General features: G+C 31.0%; 1 protein-coding gene across 1 annotated transcript; it reads left to right on the top strand.

The window, feature by feature from the left end:
• Positions 1–6906: 6906 nt before the first annotated feature.
• LOC105961115 (floral homeotic protein APETALA 2) lies at positions 6907–10456 on the top strand. The gene is made up of 10 exons (XM_012985357.2): positions 6907–8497; positions 8606–8631; positions 8764–8794; positions 8885–8972; positions 9106–9251; positions 9342–9386; positions 9467–9558; positions 9656–9813; positions 9913–10059; positions 10145–10456. The coding sequence occupies exons 1-10, from the start codon at positions 7980–7982 to the stop codon at positions 10328–10330; spliced, it is 1437 nt and encodes a 478-aa protein (XP_012840811.2). The 5' UTR covers positions 6907–7979; the 3' UTR covers positions 10331–10456.
• The last annotated feature ends 3354 nt before the right edge of the window (positions 10457–13810 follow it).

Below are 13810 nucleotides of genomic sequence, written 5' to 3'. Positions count from 1 at the left end.
AATAAAAAATCCCAAATTACGGTCACACCCCTGAAGTATGGCCAAATTACAAAAAACCCCTTCAGGTTTGGGTAATTACAGCTACCCGATCATTTTAAATATTTTTACATAAAATTTATGTAATACGGTTACTTACCAAACCAAATCGTATATTCAATCGCATTTGCTACCTTCCCTAGGAATCGGGCTTGTAAAGTATCATGTTGTGGAGATAACCTAGAATTGTATAACAATGCAGATTTTAACACCCCATATTTTATGTTTAAATTATTTCTAATATAAAATATTTGACTCTGCCCATCCTATGTTTAAACATTGTGATCTGTGTCGGCAAAGTTATAATATTACTATATATATATTTAATATAATATAGTTAGGATTTGATGATGATGATTATTAGGTGGAGTAATTTTCAAGTGATGCTCATGAAAAATAATTTGATATTATCAAGATTGCAACTAGCAAACAAGAATATAATTGTTTTCAAAATAGTAGACATAATCATAATTAAAAAGTTATCACCATAATAGTATATAATAATTAAGTTCTTGATCACTAAAAACCTCTTAGGTATCGTTTGATTGTCGCAATTAAGTTTTATTGTCTAAATAGTATATGTTAGATCGGTAAATTCAAACTAACTCTAGCCCGCTTTAAAATTTGAAAATCGCAACTAATTTTAATGCTATTATATAGTAAAATTACTTATTGCCCTATCTCTACAATTAATTTTGTAGGTATTATATAGAAGAAATAAAAGATGTTTTTGTCTGCAAAATAGTATAATTAGTTTGTTATAATTAAACTATAGTTGTTATTGACAATTCGCATTTAATACCTTAATTTTAATAATTTCAATACTAGACCCAATACAAGGAATCGAACATCTTCCTAACTGAATAACTAGTTAGTTATTAATGAATTAATCTCGTGCAATTTAATCAAAATAAGGAGACTTTAATAAAACCCCGCTTAAAGTATTGGAATCTTTAGGCTATTATTCAACTTTCAAACTTACATCGGAATTCGTAATCTGTATTTTAGTGCAATTGTCTACTAGAATATACGTCTCTCTTGATATCAATTAATTTTAGAATAACTGGTAGCGCATGAAGTTCTACATAATCAAATTCGAGGCACTGATATTAGGCAGAAAGGAGATCGGTCGATCTGAAAATAGTGAATATTATTGAACTATCTAATAATTTCAATACAATTAAAGAATTTGGTGAGAAATTAATTTAAAAATTTGAAGAACATGAATTAGTGATTGAATGTTTCAGGCAATATTTCGGTTCCCATAAATAGAATTGGACCTGTAATAAGAGTAATTACTACACCACCGTGAAAGAAAAATAGTACATTTGAGAATTAATTTTTCATAATAATACAAGTTCTATAATTGGCATGGTAGGTAGATTCATTATTTGGAATGTCTTTAATTTGGGATTTATTTTGTTATTATTATTTTACTGATTAATGTAATATTGATTTGGTGAAATTTGTCCAAACGAATTGCTTGCAGCCATGTTTCAGGAATTCAACAAATCCTAAAATTGGTCCGTCCCGTAGGATGATCTAACAGTTAGAACAAGTGAGTATGTGTTAATTGACTAAAGTTCGAATCTATTTGCCAACGGTCGTTAGATCGAGTTTGTCACACATAGTTAGCCTAGTGCGGTTCACGTCTTTCGTATGCGTTGCAACCTATTATACGAGAGTGTAAGTTTGCCCCATGCACGTATATACATAGTTAGTTGCTGATTCCTTTATTACCAAAAAAACAACCCCAAAACATTTACTCCTCGTTTTAAACTAGTTGTCGTTTTTCAAAAGGACATTCTTTTTTCCAAATTATTTGCTGTTATAAAATTCCAATGACGTATTCATTGTATTTGTTCTCTCAATTTTGGCCCTACTACTCTTAACTAGCTATATAATTATTGTTATACAAATAACAAGGGGTATTTCAGTCACTTTATAGATTTCTCCCTAAATTCATACATATTTATTAATTTTCTTAATACATATGCTTCAGTCGAAAACAAATAATTTTGCTCAAAGCATCAACAACAACAATAAAACAATAATAATAAAAGTAATAATAATCCTCTAAAAATATTATTATTATTATTATTATTATTATTATTGTTATTATTATTATTATTATTAATAATAATAAATAATAAAGTTGGTGGGCCGACATCTATGCCATTTCAGTAGAAGTCCAACATTTTCATCATAGATGGTGAGTGAACTGGACCCGGATTTAACATATAAATAAAAATAAATAAATAAATAAAAAATAAAATAATACCAATTCCAGTTGGGGAAAACACTTCCTATTAACCCTAGCCTCGTCCCACTTCCATTATTGGAATTGTTTGTCTGCAGACCACCCCCACCCCCTCACCCCCCCCCCCCCCCCCCCCCACCCACCCACAACAGAAACCAAATAAATAATAATAATAAATTATAAATAAAAATAAATAATAATTGAGAATATTATTTCTTTCTACCTCAAATTAAAAATCAATATGGGATTTCAACTTTATGAAGTGTGTTTTGTTTCCATCTTCTAATATGGGCCCCGCATTCTAGGTTCTTCTTCTTCCTTTTTTTAATATATTTTTTTTTTATTTCTTTTAAGGAATATAAAAAAGTATTTTTATGGAATTTATATATAATAATAAATATAGTATTGCCATTGGTGTACGTGTATGAACTGAGGATCATGTTTCATCTATACGAATCTATCTATCAAATCTATCCCCATTGGCCTCTTTCCTTTTATTTATCTTTATATATTATATATTTCTATTATAATCCTTCTTTTGTTTCACGCTCACGCTCCTGTTTGCTGCGTGAATATCACCTTCTCCCTAGAAAAAAAATCAGAACAAATACTTTTTATTTATTATTATTTTTTTAAGATAAATGAGTTAAAGATACAACGTTGTATGGTGTCAAAGATACAACGTTATGAAGGTGACTTTTACTAAATTACTAATTAGTGTGGTCCTCTACTAATGTATACGTGTTGATTTAGGATCCGTGAATATAGTTTTTTTTATTTATTTAATGAAATTTATGATGTGTGTGTATATATATACTATATTATATATATATATACACGAAACATTGATTTTTTTTATTAAATATAATATTATTTCGGTATTCGAGCTTTAGCCTTGTTCGATGCCCGATTGTAACTTTGAATGTCACCATAAAATATTTGTTTTAGAAATAAATGTCACAATAATTCTTAATTTGAGTAAATTATGTAATCTCATTTATGAGTATTGAAAATATGTGCATATATTACAATTTATTTGTAATATATGCACTATTTATCTATTTAAATTTGTACTCATATTATATTTATTTACCCAAAGTAAAGAAAAATGCAGAAAGTTAGTTAAAAATATTAACTTCTTTTGGTGGGAAATTATGACTTTGAACAATTTTTATTTGGATATATTTTCCATTTTCGGCCACCAATCACATGTTTTTGTGGCCTAGTAGCATATGGAACATGGTACTTATGTCATAGCATCTTGAATTTGTCACGTGACCAAAAATATTCCAGAAACATTTAAATTATTATTCTAAAATTAAATTAAATGTTTTCCCATTTTCTTCTATCTAACAAACACATAAAAAGAGAAGGGGCCTTAGGATATAGGTCCTTAGTTACAAAACTTATTAGAACTAAATGACAAGTTCAACTAAATCTTTGCTTCACATCCTTTATAAAATTCATTCCAAAAATGTTCATCTACTCATAAATTCGAAATATGCATTAAGTAAATTCCAAACTGTATTTATCATTTTATTTATTATGCATTTAATATTTCAAATTTCCATATGAACATTTTTTTACATATCTTCCTTTTTTTCTTTCTTCATTTTATTATTTTATACATTATTATAAAAATTTCTTTTTTTCTTCTTTTTTTTCGACATAATATTGAAAATTACCAAAAAAAAAGTATTATATTTTTTTTTCAATTTACATATTTTTCAATTTGTCTGTAGTAGACTACAGTATACTACTGTATACTATAGTATACTTGGGTGTAGTATACTACGGTGTACTATAGTATACTACAGTATACTATGCTTTACGACCAAACCCTAGCCGCCAACAATTTTCAGCCGCCGCGAACCCTAGTAGTTACCGCTCGCAGCCGCCGCGACTGTATCCACCTACCGACTTTGAAAAACCCTAGATCCACCATATGAACCCAAATCAAGCAATATCTCTTAAAATATAAGAAAATTAGATGCGATTAATTAATCAAAATATGTTTTCAATAACATCCCAACCATAACCACAACACCGGCCCCCACCACACAACCCCATGTCGTCGCCTCCTCCACTGCGCCTCCACCCGTCGCCGCTGCCATCGCCGCCGCCACCACTCCTCCTGCTGCCACCGCCGTCCCGGCCTCCACCACGGCCCCTGCTCCTTCTCCCTCCGTCGCCAGCGCCGGCGACGGCCTTCATGCTGCTATTGGAGAGAAAGGAGAAAGAGAGAGAGAGAAGAGAGAGAGAAAGGGAGATAAGAAAAAACGTGTGAGAGAGAACGGTGAGAGATCGATAGAACGTGAGAGATAGAACGGTGAGAGAGAGAACGTGAGAGAGAGAAAACAAAAGGAATAAATCTAAATTGAAGAAACGTGAATGTATAGGTTATATAATTAGGGTATAAGGGTAAGATAGGGATAAAAAAAAAATTAGGGATGTGGCTCATATATTATTTCAAATTAAGGATTTAATTAAAAGATTGGATTTAAACTTGTCATTTAGTTCAAATTATGTTTCGTTTGAGTGACTTACGACATATTACCCCAAAAGAAAATTAGTTGAATAATCACGTATTAGTTCATTAAAACGTGATTCACGAGTATGAATTGGTTATTTTAATGTTGAAGTGTACCTTTTTGTAATTACTTTAGTTTGGGACAAGAAAACTTCCTTACACGGGACCATAGTTTTTTTAATTTCTCGTTACTCCTTAGTAATCTTATTGTTTATCACTTTATGCGTATGTAGTTAAGATTATTTCACTTTAGGTCGTTCTATTCTCATCTTATTTCAATTTAACCACTTGACAAAATAACCTAACCAAATTTTAATGGACTATGGCTTTTGACACCCAACACCCTCAAATATTTAAACTTTTCAAATGTGACCCCCTAGACTATAATTTGGCAACCCTACCCCTGCATTTATTTTTGCATTTAATTATTTTTAAGAAAAAAAATAATACTTTTTCTTAGGTCAACAATAAAAATGGAGAAATTCATTTTTTCTTAACCTAATTTAGGTAGATGTTCTTTTCTACGTATTAAAATTTAATCTCATTAAGAATTTTTGTATTGACTAAATTACATAATTCTTCTACCATGTAATTTCATTTAATCACATATGGCTCCTTAATATTTTAAGACCCATTAATTTCCTAAACTTTTTTCATTGTTACCCTCATTAAATATTGAGTAAATTGCATTATTTTCCTCTAAAATTAGATCTAATTACATGTAGATCCTTCATATTTGAAGACATTACAAAATCTAAAATTAATTTTATCAAAAAAATATGAAGTTAAACTCATTAAACAAATATATTTATTTTCACTAAATGTTTTTTTTTTAAAGAGTGAAGAATTTCCCGAGTGGGTGACACGCGCGGAGTGAGTGAGAGTGGGGCGAGAGAAAAGACGAATAAAAACGAGGTACCATGGTAAGAGAGAAGCATTGTAGTATTACCGGAGGGGAAGAACAAAAGAGGGAAATGGTGGGCCCATTCCCGTACTCTTGGATTGGACTTTTCTGGAAAGGTTTTCCTTTTATTGCTATTGTTCCATTTTCCTTTTCTGAGACCAAAATTAAAAAGAAACTCCTCCACCCCTTTGCCGTGGCCCTCACTTACAATAATTCCTTCACCCCCTTTTTGCATTATTCCTTAAATACCCTCCACTCTTTCACTTATTTACATCATTTTTCAAGAAACTCTTTTATTATTTTTTTTTATTTGTTCAAGAACCAATTTTTATACGATTGAAGACCTGAGTTCTTGTAGTATTTCTACTAATAAGGGAGTCTTTTTTAATCTAAAAGAAATTTAATTTATTTATAACATATTCAGTTTATTTATTAATTTTATTGTTCGAGCTTTTAATTCCTAAACCTACGAATGCATCCCAATTGCAAAATTGGCATCCGATCGTAGTTCATACACACATTAGCAGAGCTAGAATTTTAAGTAAGAGGGCATATCACATTTCAAATTTTCTGAGAGAGGTCGTTAATTCTGTTATACACAAAAAAAATTATATTTATATACCAATTAATAGAGATTTGAGAAATGTTGTAGAGACCATGGCCTCCGACCCTATGCTGACTCCGCCACTGCACGCACTCATAAGAAATTTGAATAAAATACAATCAATATGAATACATGTTTCTAAAAACTTTTGCAAACGAAAACCCGAAATCCAAATGGCCGGAAAAAAAAATCCGAAAACCCGAAAACAGCCTGAATAAGGTTAAATGAACTTGTCACAATTTATTACAAATCATGTATTTTTCCTATAGCAAGCCAATTAAGGTAAAGGAAAAGGGCAAGTCATGAGCTGGCCCAATTTAACTCCCTTGGTAAAATTGAGGTAACAAATTAAATAAAGAACCACAATTTTCAAGAAGGGTAGGGGTTGGGAAAAAAAAAATTGACGTGTGGATTGAATGAATGAAAACGAAATGATAATTAGTGATATGCCCCAATAAAGGTAATTGAGTAATAAGTCATTCATCTAGTGTTTGTGCTGTCTATTTCCATTACTAGCTAATTAAATATTTATATATATTATATCAAAATTAAAATGAGGAGAGAGAAAACATTAGAGAGAGAAAGAGAGGGGGTGGAATTGCTTTTCGATTTGGTTAACGTCGGAAAGTTGCGTAAGAAAGAGATGGTTTCTTATTTTTCATTAATTTCATTTTCCTAATTTTTTTATTTTTTATTTTATTTAATTAGTTTGGGAATTGTTAGATATTGAAATCTAAAGACAGAGGGCAGAGGGAACTTAGGGGATAGATTTGGAGGGTCAGTTGAGGCTAGATATATAATAGATAGTGTAATAAATTAAAAGCGTAGAAACCTATAGATACAGGGTAAATGTGTATGTATAGGTGGGAGTTTTTAAAGAAAAAAGAGAGAATGGTTAAAATGGAACACCCACAGCAGACATATATATAAATGGAAAGAGTTTTATAAAACCACCCCTCAATAAAAAGTATTTATGACTTGATTGAAAAATAGCACCAAAATAAAAAATAAAGTGAAAGGGTTCCTCCATTTTCTTGAAATTAAACACTTAATTTACAAACATAGCTAGAGAGAGAAAGTAGAGAGAGAAAGAGGAGAGAGAGTATGCTGCTTTCGGCCATCGTTGTATGCAGTATTGGGAGAGGGTAGCTAGGCGAGAGAGATCTAGTTGAATAGTTGTGGAGTGGGAATTTAATTACGACAATTTTATTATAAATTTTTATTAAAAAAAATTATTTTTTTAATTATTTTTTTAAATTGGGAAGAAACAACCTCGTCTATGGTCGTAGGTTGTTTATGTAGTTTAACAAGGGACAGCAAACAGTTGAATGGTAGAGACATTATTAGTAAAAAAAAAAATTAGTATATAGACAGCACAAGGGAATATCTATAATCTACTGCCTCCCCTTATTTTGCCATACTACTCAACTCACACAGAGAATAGATAGATAATAGTAGAGAGAGAAAGAGTTTGTAGAGAGAGAGAGAGAGTTCTTGTTTCTGCTTCTTGATTAGACTGTAGTACTGATTAGAATTCTGAAGCAAAGAGAGAAGAGAGAGAAAGCTAGAGAGAGAGTATTATCGTGGTTTTTTGTTTCTGGTGTTGTGTGATTATTATTTTTTTTTTTTTGTGGTGGTGGGGAGAATGTGGGATCTGAACGGTTCGCCGGATCGGAGAAAGGACGATGAATCGGAGGGGTACTCCGACGAGAAGGGTAAACGGGTCGGATCCGCTTCGAATTCTAGCTCGTCTGCGGTGGTTGTAGAGGACGGCTCCGACGAGGATGAAGATTTGGAGAAAACCGGTGGCCGGAAGCGGAGCAGCCGGATATTTGGATTCTCGGTGCACGACGGCGACGACGACGACCGTGCTCCGGGGTTGTCGCCGGTGACGCATCAGTTCTTCCCGGTGGACGGGCCTGAAATGGCGGGCGGAGGCGGAGGACCCGCCGATTTCCCCAGGGCTCACTGGGTCGGTGTTAAATTCTGCCAGTCGTCGGAACCCCTCGGCGGCGGAGCTAGCTCCGTTGCCGGGAAGTCGTCGGCGGCGGCGGAGGTAGGGCAGCCTCTCAAGAAGAGCCGCCGCGGACCCAGGTCCCGGAGCTCCCAGTACCGCGGCGTCACGTTCTACCGCAGAACCGGCCGGTGGGAGTCTCACATATGGTATACCAACACACAAATCTCTCTCTCTCTCTCTCTCTACTTTCTTTCTCTTGTTTCTCTCTCTACAATCTCCATACATACAAATTGAACTTCTCTCTCTTGATTCAGGGATTGCGGCAAGCAAGTCTACTTAGGTTGGTTTTCTCTTCTCACCATTAATTTTTTCATATAATTAATTTTTATTATTACAAAATACAAACAAGATCATATATATTATATATATATATATATATATATATATATATATTCTTCTTGTGTATGTATAGGTGGATTCGATACAGCCCACGCCGCCGCCCGGTAAGCCTTAGCCTTCCTCCTCCGCCACCACCACAAATGTACTATATCAAATTTTCAAGCTGAGATTAACAAATAAATATATAATTGCAGTGCATACGATAGGGCAGCAATTAAATTCCGAGGAGTGGAAGCAGACATAAACTTCACTCTAGAAGATTACGAAGACGACTTAAAACAGGTTAATTAATTAATTAATTAATCCCGTACGTACGTTACATACACTAGATTTTCATCATTTGCCTTTATCTTCATTAATAGTTGTATTAATTTCTTGATTATTAATATTAATTAAAATTAAAAAAAATTGGCAGATGGGAAATCTAACGAAGGAGGAATTTGTGCATGTACTAAGGAGACAAAGCACTGGTTTTCCAAGAGGAAGTTCTAAGTACAGAGGTGTCACTTTGCACAAATGTGGTCGATGGGAAGCCCGAATGGGCCAATTTTTAGGCAAAAAGTAACACTTATTTTTTTTTTTATTATATCTAATTTTATTTAAATCTTGATTTTATTGATTGCCTGATGAATTTTATGTTTATCGAAATAGGTACGTTTATTTGGGTCTCTTTGATACTGAAATTGAAGCTGCAAGGTGGGTTTTTTTTTTTTTTTTTTTAATATTAAATTTAATGTTATTTGAATTGGTAGTTTGAATTATAAATTTTATTACAGGTCTTATGATAAAGCAGCAATAAAATGTAATGGAAAGGAAGCTGTTACTAATTTTGATCCCACCATTTATGAAGATGAACTCAAAGCAGCAGGTACACACATTTATTTGATTATTATTATTATTATTATTGTTTTCTCAATTATTGAATATAATTTTTAATTTTTTTCAATTTGCTTGGTGAATTTCAGAGTCTTCAAACAATAATGCAACGGATGATCACAATCTGGACCTAAGTCTGGGAAATTCAGCTTCGCCACAAATCAACGAGACCGGTTTTAATCGAGACCACAATTCTTTCTCGACGCAATTCGAATCGGATTGGAGACGCCATGGATTAAGGCCTGAGGTATTAAATTACAACATTATACATAATAATTATATAAATAAAACAACATTCTTGATTAATTATTTTATTTTTTAATTAAATAAAATGTTGAATTTGCAGCAAAATTTAATTAAAAACCCTGAAAGAAAAGATGGATATATGGAAACAGAAACATTGCAGCTGCTAAGCCAAGCACAAATTCATTCTCCTGTGCAACAAAGATTTGGTCAATTAAACAGACCTTTTGTTGGCTCCCAAATTTACCAAGTAATTTTTTTTTTAATTAATTAATTAATTTATTAATTTTTTATTTAGGTTTTTGGTAATTAAATGAAAAATTAAATTGAATCAGTTTCAACAACAGCAACAACAACAACAACAGCAATGGCAAATGAATCACAACCGTCAAAACCAAGGTCATCAATTGTTTGCTAGTGCTGCAGCATCATCAGGATTCCAACAGGGCGCGTCGCAGACGATCACACCCCAAAACTGGTTGCACAAAAACGGGATCCACCCTCTCATCAGACCCTCTTAATTAATTTATTAACCTAATTATTAATAATCCCACTCGTTAATCTTTTTTTTTTTTTTTTTCCGCTGTCAATTTTTATTCTTTGTTTTCCTGTTTTGCCCATCCGAGAATGAAAAAGATCTTCGTTTCTCTTTCTCTTTCTCTCTATATATAAATATAACTATTCTTGAAATATAAAATTCAAGAATTAACGATGAATATATATTATATCAAATATAAATGCATGTCATTATTTATCAATTTTTTTTAATTTAGTTAATTATGATCAGTTTGTTAGATGTTACACCGCGTTTTCTACACCAAGGTAATTTTTTTACCCGGTTAAATAACAATCTACTAATCCCATGTAAACATTGGTGTGTGATTAAAGTCACATGAGTGTAATTCACATAAAATAAGCCCTAATTATTTAGTTAAAATTGTTAATTTTGGATTAAAATTTGTATTAATAAAAAGAATAAATTGGAAGAAAAAAGAAAAAAAAAAGTATATAATTATTATTTTTTTAAAGGTGAGCGTTGTTATGGGAAATATCAGCGGAATAGTGGTGAGTTGTCACTATCGTTAGTGTCCTTTGAATCAGTTCTCATAATAAAAATAAATAAATAAATAAAATAAAATAAAATAAAATAAATAAATAAAGCAATTCAGACAGACCATTGCTATTATGATGAGAGAGACTTAACCTAACTCTACAAAAGCTTCAATTAAAAAAAAAAGAAAAAAAAAAGTGAAAAAAAAATAAAAATTCCCCTTACCCACTTTATTTTAATTACAACCCACAAATTATTTACGAGGTTTTTAATTATTTTCTTGAAATTAATAATTAATAAAATATATATATATCCAGATACGCAGACATTGATTATCCAACTCCTGAAAATAAAATAATAAACAATTAGCGCAAATGCGTCATCTGCGACGTCATCATCGATTAAATTAAGCACTTGTTACCTTCCATTTTAGTACATGTTGCTAATTAATTAGTGTATAATTATACGAATAATTATTTGTTAACAGCTCCTTGTCGTGCGTGGGAAAGTTGGAATATTTGAAAAGGCTAAAATATAATTATTATAATCTTGATTTTTGTTAATTTTTTTATTATTTTTTTCCCCGGGGGCCAGAATCATGCCCCCCTTTGAATTTTTTTTATTTTAATAATATAATAACATAGATATTTTGCTCTCTCTCCTCCTCTCTCTCAGTGGTTGTTTTGACTGCATTTGATGGCCACGTCGACAACTAGGTTTTAATAATAATAATAATAATAATAATTAATATTGTTAATTGCTTAGTTAATTAAGGTTTTGATTCGAGGTTGTTCGATCGGCAAGTCACCTCAGGTGGTCCAATATATGATTTAATTCCACATTACATTATAGTATATGGTGTGTAATTCTCTTACCTTTACTAGGAAAGAGAAATTAAATATTGTCCCATTTTCAATTATTGGATACAAATTTAGATCCACTATTTCGATAACTTATTATTATCATTATTTTCATATATTGAAAATTAAAAATTAAAAAATGTTATGGAATCGCTGAGGTAGAAGATTATTATACAACCAATCAATCGTGTAATAGTATACGAGAGACGTAATCACACTCTGTTAATTATGTGTAACAAATTTGTAATAGCGATTCTTGGAAAGAAAATCTGAATATGGATCAATTCACACAAATTCCCTTGTTTCAACCATTATTAGGCTATCCTTATCGGACAACGGAAGGTACAATTTTGGAATTTAGGAAAATGTGATTAGAGAAGAAAAAAATGATATTAAAGCAGAAAAAAATGAAAGAAAGAAAGAAAGAAAAGACGTGTCTTTGGACCTTTTCTTAAATTAGATTTTTATACTTTTTGTTCTTGTTACCATTAACTAATTTCTAATTTTTGTTTATAAAGATTGTTGCATGTAAATTAAATATATATTGACGACACTTTAATAATTGCGAATTTTGTTTGAAAATTGAGATTTTTAACGGGGCGCGTGGTCAAAATTATTGTTATAGCTAACATCATACACTTTGAAATGTATGTATTACCATAGGATAAAATTTGATTTTTAGTTAAAACCACTCAATTAAAAAGATCTTCTTTTAATTTTATTTTTCTACATGCAATTGAATTACACTTCAACACGTGGAAGTGATCTGCGGTATTCCATATCCATGTGGACTAGAATATCTAACTATTACCAATTAATCTATTTGATTTAGGGCTAATTTTTTACTTTGAAGAACAGATAAGTTTTTGCATCCGATAAGTTATTTTAGGAGCTGATAAATTATTACGTCTTAATTTTAGAATTAAATTTAAAGTGTTTGGATATGAGTTTATTATCTATTTTTACTCATATGAGATCTTAAATAAAAAAACTAGGGGTAGAAGTACTTTTAAAAAGAAGTTTTATGTGTTATGTTCTCTGGCAGCTTATTTTTTGAATTTTCAAAATTGTTTCTAAATAAATTACCAAACACTTTACAAGATTTTATAAGCTTTGTTTAACAACTTATAAGCTAAGGCAAACACCCTCTTAATAAATCACAAATGTCACAAGTTTCTTTCTAGGTCCTAATTTATTTATTTTTAAAAAAAATATATTTCCCCCTAATTTGACATTTGTAGAAATAATGTGTTAAATGTGCAAAATTGGCTATCTATGTTAGAGAGGTATTATTTCATTCATTCATTCATTTATATTAATAATTTATTATAGAAAGAAGTTGCTATTGAATTTCCTTAATTACTTTGTTCCAAGTCATAAATATTCGGGTCAAAAATTGACGGATCTATCCATTTGTGGCAGTTCTATTTGGAGTATGTTTGCTTTTTGCAATTGAATTTCTCTTAACAGTTTTGATCGTTTAATTTTAGCTTATGACTCAGATAATAGCATTGCAACTAAAATTAGATAATATTTTAATCTTTTTAAATTGTATAATTTCGTGTTAGGCACGTAATTATAAAAATTAGTAACGCCTAATGGTATTTAAATTGTTTTGAAATATAAATTCTAGTTAAAAGTAAAAATTGTATCCAAATATAGGATCTCATAATTACATGAAAACGATAACAAAAGAAAATAAATGTATATACTACTATAATGGAATATTATGACAGTTGTATCCACAATCTTCATGTTAAAATTAAAAATTTAGAAAAAAGAATGAAAGTTGGAGAAATATTTAGGTTTAGCCAAAATCAATTTAATTTGTTTGAATTTTTTTTTTTTATAATCGCGTGATGTGAACCGAATATGAATTGACTCAAACTCGATTGCATATCATTGGACCTCATTAATATAGGCTCAAGTTTGGCTCATGTATTTTTTGGATTTCGATTTTATATCGACTTATATCGAGCAATATATAAATTACATACATTGTAACTTTGCAGACGAGCGTGTTAAAAAAGGAGAAAAAAAAAACCTTCGTAGCCAAAGAACAAAATCTAGAATATTGATGAAGAGCAAAG

This window comes from Erythranthe guttata, chromosome 12 (assembly GCF_056151865.1).
Source record: "Erythranthe guttata isolate IM_541 chromosome 12, IM_541, whole genome shotgun sequence".
Classification (NCBI taxonomy): Eukaryota; Viridiplantae; Streptophyta; class Magnoliopsida; order Lamiales; family Phrymaceae; genus Erythranthe; species Erythranthe guttata.
Note: the sequence above shows the minus strand (reverse complement) of the source record. Positions and strands in the feature narration are given on the sequence as shown.